This window comes from Alosa sapidissima, chromosome 21 (assembly GCF_018492685.1).
Source record: "Alosa sapidissima isolate fAloSap1 chromosome 21, fAloSap1.pri, whole genome shotgun sequence".
NCBI classification, from domain to species: domain Eukaryota; kingdom Metazoa; phylum Chordata; class Actinopteri; order Clupeiformes; family Clupeidae; genus Alosa; species Alosa sapidissima.
The window spans coordinates 12,400,306-12,412,155 of NC_055977.1; the positions used below are offsets into that span (position 1 = coordinate 12,400,306).

The 11,850-nt window shown below is 42.0% G+C and overlaps 2 protein-coding genes across 3 annotated transcripts; one reads left to right on the forward strand and one right to left on the reverse strand.

Moving 5' to 3' along the window:
* The first annotated feature begins 110 nt into the window (after nt 1-110).
* Nucleotides 111-2,819, forward strand: rps18 (ribosomal protein S18). Its single transcript, XM_042077405.1, has 6 exons — nt 111-214; nt 891-989; nt 1,104-1,190; nt 1,302-1,403; nt 1,645-1,736; nt 2,696-2,819. The coding sequence occupies exons 1-6, from the start codon at nt 212-214 to the stop codon at nt 2,769-2,771; spliced, it is 459 nt and encodes a 152-aa protein (XP_041933339.1). The 5' UTR covers nt 111-211; the 3' UTR covers nt 2,772-2,819.
* Nucleotides 2,820-3,607: 788 nt separating this feature from the next.
* LOC121696075 (E3 ubiquitin-protein ligase RING2-A-like) lies at nt 3,608-10,386 on the reverse strand. 2 transcript variants are annotated; one of them, XM_042077399.1, is made up of 7 exons: nt 10,132-10,386; nt 9,421-9,546; nt 8,068-8,228; nt 7,270-7,485; nt 5,687-6,010; nt 5,112-5,337; nt 3,608-4,632 (listed from the first exon to the last, which is right to left on the reverse strand). In XM_042077399.1, exons 2-7 carry the CDS (start codon nt 9,496-9,498, stop codon nt 4,477-4,479), a joined length of 1,161 nt encoding a protein of 386 aa, XP_041933333.1. In that variant the 5' UTR covers nt 9,499-9,546; nt 10,132-10,386; the 3' UTR covers nt 3,608-4,476. The 2 variants fall into 2 exon arrangements, with proteins under 2 accessions (XP_041933333.1, XP_041933332.1); XM_042077398.1 differs by having other exon boundaries at nt 9,421-9,512; nt 10,132-10,385.
* Between the last annotated feature and the right edge of the window lie 1,464 nt (nt 10,387-11,850).

The following is an 11,850-nucleotide window of genomic DNA, read 5'->3' on the forward strand; positions in this document are numbered from 1 at the left end:
ACACAACACTTCAGCAAAGGAATTCACCATACACTGTTTGGATATGATTTTATTTTTAAGCTTGTCTACGTTAATATTGACAAGGAACATTTTTTGGTTGTATGTTACACGAGCAATTTATAAAGGGTGGACTCATTTCCTGCGAGAAGTCAACGGATAAACTCTCGCGAGAGCCCTTGAAGTTCCTCTTTGAACGGAACCTGTTTCCAAGATGGTGAGTGTGAGATTTAGCTTCTGCTATAACCAAATGAATATCTTGATTCATCTGCTTCTGTTTGTGTTTTGTTAGAAAGAAACGACTCGAATATGATCATTAAATACAATTGTTGTCTACTGGAATGCGATATTTGTTGGACAGATTAGGTATTTAATGTAGGAACACACCCTGGAGTTGCCAGCTAGCAACCCTATGATATTCAAGCCCGCGTCGTTGTTGAGCATGGGAATAAAGTTGACTCAAGAAAGGCTTTCTGGTTCTCCGAAACATGTATTACTTGTGTCGGTTTTCCCTCTTGGTCGGTGTGAAACCAATGTTTAAATGCATACTCAAGGGTCATAAATACTGTACCCCCTAGGTAAATATTGGCCTTTACAGAACTAGCGATGCTAGGTTAACGTTAGCTGGCCGGCTTGGTTTGCCATCGATTTGAGAGCCAGCATGCATTTTGACTTGCCATGCTGGAATTTTTGTAGTTCAAGTCGTCCCATAAAGTTACAATGTGGTCACGCCACGGACAAATGACTCGAGACAGCTCAAATAGTTGCTTGGTTTCCTATTTCCTTGGGGAATTGAACGTATAGATCAAACAGTTAGCCGACTGGGAGCCATTAAACTTTGTGCATATGAAGGAGGGCTGACTATTTTAATGCATTGTTGTATGGTCTTTCAGTCTCTGGTTATTCCTGAGAAGTTCCAGCACATCCTTCGTGTTCTTAACACGAACATTGACGGTAGGAGGAAGATCGCCTTCGCCATCACAGCCATTAAGGTAAGCTTACTCATCCTTAGGCAAATAGTAGGTCCATAGTGTAGCATGTTGCCTTCTTGCTTGAGGTCTATCTTGGTATACACACTGATTCACAAGTGGGATACTTTCTTTTAGGGTGTGGGTAGACGATATGCCCATGTCGTCCTGAGGAAGGCTGATATCGACCTCAGCAAGAGGGCTGGAGAACTCACAGAGGATGAGGTATGGTTCGTTGTGATTTGAATGAACGTGCAAGATGCCATTTTGCTAGTAGTGTTACATGGGTAATACATGTATATTCTACATTGTGAATTGATTACATTTTGTTAACAGGTTGAAAGGGTCATCACCATTATGCAGAACCCCCGCCAGTACAAAATCCCTGACTGGTTCCTCAACAGACAGAAAGACGTCAAGGATGGCAAGTACAGCCAGGTATGTGTCCATGTACTCCCAGTTTACTCTGTTTGCAACTGTTAAAATGCACCACTGGTTAATGGTGTGTTGAAAAGATGCATGCCCATTTGGTATACTATTACTTGCCTTATTTCAAAATATCTGATTTGTTAGCTTAAATTGAATAGCTGAATTATTACATTATGCCTTTGTGAAAAATCACAAGCATGAATTGTGTTGCACTCAGTGGTGACCAACCATGGTATCCTTTGGCTTTCAGGTCCTTGCAAACGGTCTGGACAACAAGCTGAGAGAAGATCTGGAGAGACTGAAGAAAATCAGGGCTCACCGTGGTCTCAGGCACTTCTGGGGGTAAGAGCTGTTTTTCTATTTATAAATCTTTCAAATCTCAACACTCCTGTGGCCTCTGAAGTGGTAAAACAGTGTCTCCTGCGGGCAGCAGCATCCCAGCTATGTTTGGGTGCAAGGGCCCACAGGGACCGTGGTTTGTTTCCTGACCCACTGTCATGTCCTAGTCCCATTACGGTCTTCCCCTCCCATTAGCTTCCGGTCACTCCCTACGATCTAGATCTGCATAAGGGAAAAAAGGCCCCAACTCAAACATCTTCCTGCTTATTTTAGACCGGCTACTCAAAACATATGCACATTAAGCTTGACAATAGTCTGGTGGTCTTATGATGGCTTGTAGAGCAAACGGCAAAACTTCCCTGGACATGTACATGAAGTGACCAGTCTTGTTGCTATGTCGAGGTATTCAAATGAAAGCCAGACTGGTTGCTCTACATTTTTTACCACTTTGCCAGCAGTTTAGTCTAATGACGAACAGTGTTCCTTAAACAGCATCTGCATTCCCCTTTGGAATCTCTTCCCGTTATTCCCACCTTTTTAATGCCCCCTTACAAATTATCCTCAAAACACATTGCTGAATTACTCTTTGAATTCAGAAAGCAAGTGTGTTGTATTTGAATATTGCATTTCTTATAATGTTTGCTTGAGCAGATAGGAATATAGGAACATAGAAATTTGGCTTGAGGCGAACGTGGCATGATGGAAAGAAATGTCCTTTTTTTTGTTAAATGAAGGTACAGCCACTAACATGTAGTTTCTTTCTAATTTGCTCAGTAAACCGTTGACTTATTGGTTATAGGCACTAGGCAGTTTTGTTTAGTCGGGGGCCTATGTGGATGCTGTTAAATAGTGGTTGAGCTATACCTCTTCCTGGAATGGATGAGCGGAGCTTAGCTCCATTAATGGTCTGCTTAATTGTTTGTCTAATTCTCATTGTTCTGATATTTCTCTTTCTCTTTTAGTCTGCGTGTGCGTGGCCAGCACACCAAGACTACCGGTCGTCGTGGTCGCACCGTTGGTGTGTCCAAGAAGAAGTAATTCTCTCCCTGCACCCCATGTGTCAATAAATGTCACATTTCACAAAAACCTTGTTTTTCTCCTGTGGTGCTTTGCAAAGTGCTCATCTGGACTGTGAATGAGAGAATATTTATTTGCTAGGTGAGAATCTGAAACTGAGGGGGAATGTGTGGTCATTCATGGGATGTCTGTCATGAAGTCATAGGCTTCACAGATTTTTTTTTTAGGTCTGTCAGAGTACATTAGCAGAAAAGTAAGTATCTAAAAGACCCTGTACATCAAAATAGGAACATTTGTTTGGGAACACCTTGGGTTAGAAGACTTTCTGATAATGTGAAAAGACCAAACTTTGAATTAGTACCTTTTGTCCTGAATGTGCGTGGCTTTAGCACAGCATTAGAGCAGAGTAGACCAGGCATTTTTTCATGAGTTTGAAACTTGATTACTTTGCATAATCTTATGGATCTGGGTAGTTGATGACTCCTTATGAAGTCTGACAAACTCAAACACATTTGAAGGGAGTCTAAAGCTAGCAAAGTTTTGCAGATTACCTGTTCCCAAAGACTTCTAGGTCTATTGGCGCTCAGGACTTGTAAAGGCTGCAATGTTTGACTTGATTACTTCAGGTGTTGTCAAACGTACACCTGGTAGTTTTTATTAATACTTATATTTCTGTGAGTTTTGAACAAAAGATCCTGTTTGGACCATATTAAAAAAAAAAAATCAGGACACTATAATCCCTTGTGGAGATATGTGGACTGAAGTTAAATGTCAATTGTTTTCAGTAGCCGTAAGGCTGTTTTAGTTTCACCTGATTAAGTAAAAATGGAAGAATTTTGACCAGAAACTTGAACAGCTGTTTTCATCAAAGAATTTACCAAACAGATTTGAGTGGGATATAGCTGAGTGGCAGTTCACATACAGAAGACTGTCCAGTAAGAAATGAGATTCAAATTGGAATCTAAAATGACCCATCCTAACGTAGATTATGGTTTGGAGAAAGTGCATTTAGAAACTTGATTTATATACATTTAAAATTAAAGCGAGGTCTTGAAAAGACATTTGCTCTTGTGGATTGTGCCAAGCAACTTTCATGCGGAATGATCATTTACGATTCTGCAAAGCAGCCCCTTATATAGCTATAAAATTGAACATTGCAGTAATAGCAGAACTAAATCTTTACGGTTCTAGGCCATAATTACATGTTTCTTTGGTGCACACCATGGATACTCCGTAGTAACAATATTGTTTTCTAGTTGATGGCAGCTTTGCTGTTTATGACAAACATGGGTAATAAAAATGCCTTCATTGTTAATTAGATAATTGTTCATTTAAACATCGTTCTGTGCTGGGTGAGACTGACTGTCAAGTCCTCTCTCCGTATGCATAGGGTTGTGAAATAATAATAATAAAAAAGTCAATTTTTTTTCAAGGTATGGTACTGACTGACTTCTGAAGAAAGAAGGTAGTTAACCTTGGCATTATGCAGATGCAAAAGTCCTTAGCATCCTTACTTAAGGATAACATTTCAACCCCTCCATACATGTCATGCCTCCAATTGTGTCTGGAGCCAAGAGTCCTTTCACCAACCACTGGACAGGTGACACAGGGGTAGAGGGTGTGGTTTAGTTGTGAGATTCATCAAGCTTACAGTTCCATGCTGTCGGGATAATAGAGCAAGCAATGACGAGAGAGACGGATCTCTTATCAGCCTCCTTACAAGTCTTTACAGCTGTGATGAAGATGACTTCTCTGGCTGTGGAGGAGACTGCTGCTGCTGCTGTGGCTGGTCCTGGGTGGGAGCGTAGTAGAGCTCCAGAGGTTTGTTCACCTTCCAATACTTCTCATTCACTAGCTCCAGAGTCAGGGAACCATTCAGAGTCTGAGGGACGGAGGGATGGGATGTTGGCAAAAGAAAACCAGACGAATTGTGGAAGAGCGCAACAATAACGTGAAGAGATGCTGTTAAGTATAGTTAGTTAAGTTAAGTATAGTTAGTTAAGTTAAGTATATAGCTTATTGAACTGGATTTGTACCCTGATAGTTCTCTCCTTAAACCAACCAAGGATCGAATAAATAACCTTCAGGACTGACAGATTGCTTCAAGTAAATTTTTTATAGTATTTCAAGGCACTCACCAAGAACCCAAAATTCCAACAGATTCTTCATTTCATTTACAGTACATAACCTTAGTGCCCCCCAAACTAAGGTTATGTACTGTAAATTAAATGAAGAATCTGTTGGAATTTTGGGTTCTTGGTGAGTGCCTTTAAATAGTTAATTTACACTGAATTAAAATTCCTTTATATGCATGTTGTTAATAATTTCATGCATTATGGTAGCTTGGTCAGATGTACTCACAGAGAACTGGCCGCCGCTGGTGGTGATGTAGATGGTGTACTGCTTCTCACTGACATCTCGAAGACGGACAGGAGCCCTTGTCCTGCTGTCCTCATCCCCATCTGCTGTCTCTCCTACGCCAGGCTCCTCCGCCGGACGATCTGTCTGTCTCTCCTCCAGGGCGATACGCAAGGCCAGGTACTTGGAGAGGTGGTCCACTGTGGCATTGGCAGTTGTTTTGACATATCTGAAAACAGGATGGGGAGAAAATGACTCTAATGAAACTAAAGGACACCATAACGTTTTGCTATGTAAAAAAAAAAAAACTCATGTAATGCACAGTCACTGTTATTATATAAACAAAAAAAAACCTTGGGGTTTATGCTAGATGTGCTGTAGTCTAGTGAATACCGGAATAAAGTAATTCTGTGTGTATAATCTCAACAAGGTGATTTTAATTCATTTAGTTAATGAAAACTATTGAGTGGGTCTTGCTGAAGGAGGATTGTGAAACCTTGAACCTTCCCGAAAACCCCAATCTGTGGTTGCCAAAGGATAATTGCTGGCTGTGCCAGCCAGACAGGCCTCTGTCTCACCTTGTCTGGCTGTGCAGGTCAGTGTTCACTAGCAGGGGGTGTGGGTGGAACACCAGCTCGATCTCGGACTTGGTGCTGTTGCGCTGCAGCTTGCGAGGTGGGGTGGGGCTCTCGCCGTCTGCCTCGGGACCCGACTCGTCGGACCCGTGTGGCCTCTTGGCTCGGCTTGGCCCCGCCTCTGCGGCGTGATTGGTCAGGAGGGAGGTCTGGTGCGAGGGGGCAGAGTCGTGGGAGGCATGAGAGCGGGCGTCTGCGTTCTCCTCGTCACCACTGAAGGTTGTGTTGTCACCGTCGTCCTGCTGAGCTTTGCGCACCCGCAGAGGTCTGTGAAAACGTGGGATTACACACTAGAACTAGAACTGCCTGGAAAGGGATGTGATCATTAGGGATTCACATCCTCAGATGAACCTTAGTGGCTAATTAGAATGTTAAAAATCATACAGCAGATTGCTTCTGTATTTGAAACATTTCAAAGCACATCAAGCACAACAATGCAATGCCAAGCTTTCTATCAAATAAAAAGATACAATAAAAAAAGCAGTATACACACTGGATGTTTGCTTTATTCAGGTATGAATTGTGTGACTTGTCAGCGCTAGCCTCAAAACTCACCTCAACAGTTTTTACAGATGTGCCACAATTATTGGCACCCCTGAAATTAAATCTTTCTAAAGGCTCTCTTTGCCAATAAAGAGCTTTTAGTCTTCTATAACATCTCATGAAGTCTGAGAATACAAAGCAGGGGATTTGAGAGCATTCCTCCGGTTTGATTTGAAAGGATCCTGTGGTCCTCTCTTGTGCATGCTCCTCTTAAGATCACCACATTAGTTTTCTGAGGAGTTCAGGGAACTGAGATAACCATGGAAGAAAACAGTGTTCACTAAAACATTTTGTGCTGATATGGACATATGTTATAGATCATTTGACCTGCTGGATGATCCAATCATGACTGTTAGTATAATGGCAGAGGCATTCTGATTTTGATTTAAAATAAACTGACACCATAAACAAATATGATTCACAGAGCCTTTGGATTAAAAGCCCCAGAATATCACAACCCTCCACCATAATTGCACTTAGGTCTGGAGTTATTTTCAGTATGGTCATTCTTCTATGAACGCCACTGCCGTTATTTGAATTGTGTACTCTCTCTTGTATTTCGCATGTTGACAAGTGACGAGGGCTTCTGCTCTCTGTGAGACTTTAAATACCTTAATAAAACAACCACTCATAGATTACTGCTTGAAAGCTCATAAGCACTCTGATTACCTTAAATAACTTGAATTAGTTTAGAAGATGTTCTAAGGGTCTTCTTGTTTTTTCCTTTTAGAGTAAACTAGCACCCGTTCAAGACTGATTTTTGTCCTCATTGTTTCCATTGTGAAACTAAGATCAAACAGCAAAAGATGTAAAAAAAAAAAGAAAAAAAAAAACATTTTTATTAATCTTTACCAGGGATGCCAATTAATGTTGGCGGGCACTGTATTCAACTGCAATCATATTTCTATCTCTTGGCAAGTACGGCGAGAGAGACAAACCCCACCCCCCCCACCCCCTGGCCCAACCCTCTGTTGACCCTCGACCTGTATTTGGCCTGCAGGCGGATGCCCTCCTCGATGCTGAGGATGAGCGGCTGTGGGTTGTGCAGCTGCTTGAAGCGGTCCAGCGCGCGCCGCTGATGGGCCTCGTACTCGTCCCGGCTCGGGTAGATCTTCGAGATGAGGGCGTCGAAATTGGGGTCGTGGCGAAGCGAACGCTTTGACACCAGCTTCTTGCGGCAGGTAGGGCACTCTTTGTTCCTGGGAGGGGGGGGGAGAGAGAAAATTTGGGGAATCGGTTGAGTAAGATATAATCTTTTTTGACTCGCATGACCTCGGCGAGATTTTAGGATTGAATCAGATTTGCCAAAAATGTTGCCAGGGCAACTGTAATCAGCGTGGTTATTTTTGGCATTGGGTATTTGTTTTCAAAACAGCAGGGGTTAGCTATTAGGAATACTACTTTAGTAGAAAAAGAGACTGAACAAGAGCATACTATGGAGAATGCACATGTTATACTCAAAGCCTTAAAGGGCATGTACTTGTGGTACCTATTGTATGTATGGCACTAACTACTCAAAATGTATAGAGAGCTGAGTCTGACATATTGTTGACTCCCTCAGCTGTTAATCTTTCCATCCAAGTTGCAGACCTCATTTTAAAGTGCAGCTTGTTTTGCTAAATTGTGTGCTTGCAGTGTTCCGTGTGTGAGAGAGAGAGAGAGAGAGAGAGAGAGAGAGAGAGAGAGAGAGAGAGAGAGAGAGAGAGAGAGAGAGAGAGAGAGAGAGAGAGAGAGAGAGAGAGAGAGAGAGAGAGAGAGAGAGAGAGAGAGAGAATACACACCCTGATCTGAGGGCAGTGACAATACAGTCATTACAGAAGCGATGCAGGCACTCTTTAGTGGTCATGGTCTTTTTGAGCATATCCAGACAGATGGGACACATCAGCTCACTATGGAGACTTCGGGGAGATATGGCAATTTCTGTTCCATCCATGATGGCTTCCTGCCAAACGACAAGAAGTAAATGGGCAAGACCACCGCCACCCATCTCTCACACACACACACACACACACACACACACACACACACACAGACACACACACAGACACACACACAGACACAGACACAGACACACACACACACACAGACACACACACAGACACACACACACACACACACACACACACACACACACACACACACACACACACACACACAGACACACACACACACACACACAGACACACACACAGACACAGACACAGACACACACACAGACACACACACAGACACAGACACACACACAGACACACACACAGACACAGAGTGGGGCAGCCGTGGCCTACTGGTTACACACACACTATAACTGGAGGGTTGCCGGTTCCAACCCCGACCAGAAGGAACGGCTGAAGTGCCCTTGAGCAAGGCACCTAACCCCTCAGTCCCCGAGCGCCACTGTTGTTGCAGGCAGCTCACTGCACCAGGATTAGTGTGTGCTTCACCTCACTGTGCGCTCACTGTGTGCTGAGTGTGTTTCACTAATTCACAGATTGGGATAAATGCAGAGACCAAATTTCCCTCACGGGATTAAAAGAGTATATATACTATACACACATGTACTGTTACTGTGTAAAAGTACTCGTCTTGATTTGGATTTGGATCCTTAAGGGTCAGTCATTTTTGCTGCATTTTTGCATTTTTGCATGTATTCATTTCAACATACAGTCAAACAAATATTACCCCTCTCTCTAACCACTGTAACTTGTTTTCCATTGGCTAACATATGATTGGCATCTAGGCATGTCTCTGTTGACTGCCTGAACATCTCATTGCCTTGATTGGTTTGGCGGATATTATTTTTTATGCTTTTGTACTTTTTAACTTGATCTCAACTTCATAATATATCTAATTGGAAATTATATGTGTAGGAAATACAGAAATCACTTAGTTATGTACAAATAGCTGGCATCCCTGAAAAATGTATATCTAAAAAAAAAAATGCATCTTTTGCAATTGTCAGACTTCAAGTGAAGTGGGTGGACACTTAGTGTAGGGACATGGGAGAATGCATATAAATATCAATATCATTGAGTAAGAATGTATGTGTAATCAGAATGTTTAGGCTCATCCTTTTCAAAATGAGTGGCTTACGGCCCTAATTGAGCTGTCTTAAGTCATATGTACTGGTACTTTACCTGGGGAGTTCTGTGCAACTCATATAAACTCAGCTCCCAGGTCTTACTAGGAGCCTGGATGTTCACTGGGTTTGCCATCTGGTCAGAATAACCTGAGGAACAAGGTAACCCATCAAAAATCCCAGGCTGAGTCAGAGAATGGGATGCAAACAGCAACAGAAAAATGAAGACTTAGTTCTTCAGTGACGTGATACAGAGAATCAATTCAAACTATTTTCAATGTATTGTATTAATTTACTTGTCTGTATTTGATATGTTTACAGTCAATTGTGTGGGTAGGCTTAGGCTACTGGGCATCATTAGAATATAGGCCTAATTGATTAGGGGATAGCCTACCTGAAGTAGGCGTGCTCTTGCAGGAAGTTATGGCATGCCAATGTTTCAGGTTTCAAGGTTCTTATCAATGCTTATGTCAGTGCCTGTCACTTGATAAGTACATACTAACTACATAAATAAGTACACAACTGTTTATAACGCAGAACTTACAATGTCCCAACAAAAATGCTGTAGGCTATCCAACAAAGTGACAAGTGAGCATGCATGAACAACAAAGAAACAGAAACAGACAGAAAGTTGACAGTCCTACTGCACAATCCTGCATTCGAGGCAGTTTGCTTATTAACTGTGTCACAGTGTCACCATCATACCCTCACTGAAACGTTCCCTTGAGGTTTAGGCTACTTAAGCTGTCAACAGCTGTGTCGTACTTACTTCAGTGGTTACGTAGAAGAGGTGATGAACAGCTGGCTCGTCGCTCGGCAGTTTACACCAACGACGGGAGAGGAAAATACTCGATCAAAGCGAACTTCTGACGCTTTTGGGCATGATGCAACTCATAAGTACTATACATTTACGACGATAGCTAATTATCTGCAGGTCTACAGTTAGTTGTTAGTTTTGCTTTGCTCAACATTTACCAGCAACAAAATGTGTCACTTTCCGCCGGATACAATCTCTCTGCGTAGACTTCCTTTGTATTCAGTTGGCTATATACCATAGCGACATCTAGTGGTTCTAATTCTGTAAACATTATATAAAAATACGTTCTAGATGTAGGATCGGACCTTCAATTTCTAGCATACATGAAGGAAAGAAAAAATAAATGTTGATTTACAAAATAAGCACAGCAGCAACAACAATTTGACACCATGTGAAAATAACATCAGAACTGTAGCCTACCGAAAGGCAAAATCTTCATCACTTGACCCCTTTGACTATAATGATTCTGCCTGCTTTTGTTGGTCATACACATTGATCCCCCGGGCTAATGGATGAAATTGTTCTAGTTTTGTATTTGGAACTGCAACTGAAAATGCAACTGATAATAATTTATTTGCCGTAATTATGTAACAGTCAAAATTATTAAAAATGACAACATATATACAAGTGTTCTTTTTATTGTTTTTATTTATTTAATCTAAAAAGAAAAAAACAAGTTTACACAGGATAATCAAGACAACAACACCTAAAGCAATATAGGCTAAATGCAAGATGTCAGTGCCTGTAAAAATTGTTTTTATTTATTTAATCTAAAAAGAAAAAAACAAGTTTACACAGGATAATCAAGACAACAACACCTAAAGCAATATAGGCTAAATGCAAGATGTCAGTGCCTGTCACTTGATAAGTACATACTAACTACAATGACAAATATGACTGTTAAAGCTGGATTTGTGGCTTTGTCAGAAGATGTTTGAAGTTCTTTTTTGGGGCAGCCACAGATGGCCAAATATCTTTTTAGCAAATATGGCTGCTCTGGGTGACAGGACTAGAACTGCAGCAGGGCGAAGCCCCACCAACCTGTAACTGACAATCTCAGAACAATCCACACACAAGCTACCAAGCAAGGGTTCCACAGGGCTAAATAACCATGGAGATTCTGACGGACTGTGTGTGTATTGTGTGTGTGTGTATTGTGTGTGTGTGTGTGTGTGTATTGTGTGTGGTGTGTGAGTTTGTAAATAAGGGAGAGAGAGGTGGACACAATGAGAGTCAACAATAATCTAAAAGTTATATTTTGGTACAGGACCTGCCCACCTCACTGTATCACTGTTTATGTGAGGACATCAGTCACCGGTTGACATTTTGTGTGTGTGTGTGTGTGTGTGTGTGTGTGTGTGTGAGGCGAGCGTGAGCACTGTGTGGGGGATTAGCCCCAGTGTGTGTCCAGCAGTGATTTGCTTGGTCAGTGCGCCTGTTGTGTGCTCACTCAGGCCATTAGCATATTAATGCTGGCTTCCTCTTGATCTCTCTCTCCCTCTCCCTCTCTCTCTCTCTCTCTCTCTCTCTCTCTCTCTCTCTCCCTCTCCCTCTCCCTCTCTCTCTCTCTCTCTCTCTCTCTCTCCGTCCCTTCCTTCCTTTATCGCATTGCCTCTTGCTACATTATTGCCTTGTCATTTTAAACATACTCTTTCATCTGGGGCCCACTTC

What these genes read in the sequence shown, in the direction of transcription:
- rps18 (XM_042077405.1), top strand. An exon ending in GAGAACTCACAGAGGATGAG is followed by an intron (nt 1,191 to 1,301) that starts GTATGGTTCGTT and finishes TTTTGTTAACAG; the next exon opens with GTTGAAAGGGTCATCACCAT. An exon ending in AGGATGGCAAGTACAGCCAG is followed by an intron (nt 1,404 to 1,644) that starts GTATGTGTCCAT and finishes TTTGGCTTTCAG; the next exon opens with GTCCTTGCAAACGGTCTGGA.
- LOC121696075 (XM_042077399.1), bottom strand. Translation starts at nt 9,498, where the DNA reads ATGGCAAACCCAGTGAACATCCAGGCTCCTAGTAAGACCTGGGAGCTG. An exon ending in AGTTGCACAGAACTCCCCAG is followed by an intron (nt 8,229 to 9,420) that starts GTAAAGTACCAG and finishes GTCGTTTGGCAG; the next exon opens with GAAGCCATCATGGATGGAAC. An exon ending in CGCCTGCAGGCCAAATACAG is followed by an intron (nt 6,011 to 7,269) that starts GTCGAGGGTCAA and finishes ACGTTTTCACAG; the next exon opens with ACCTCTGCGGGTGCGCAAAG.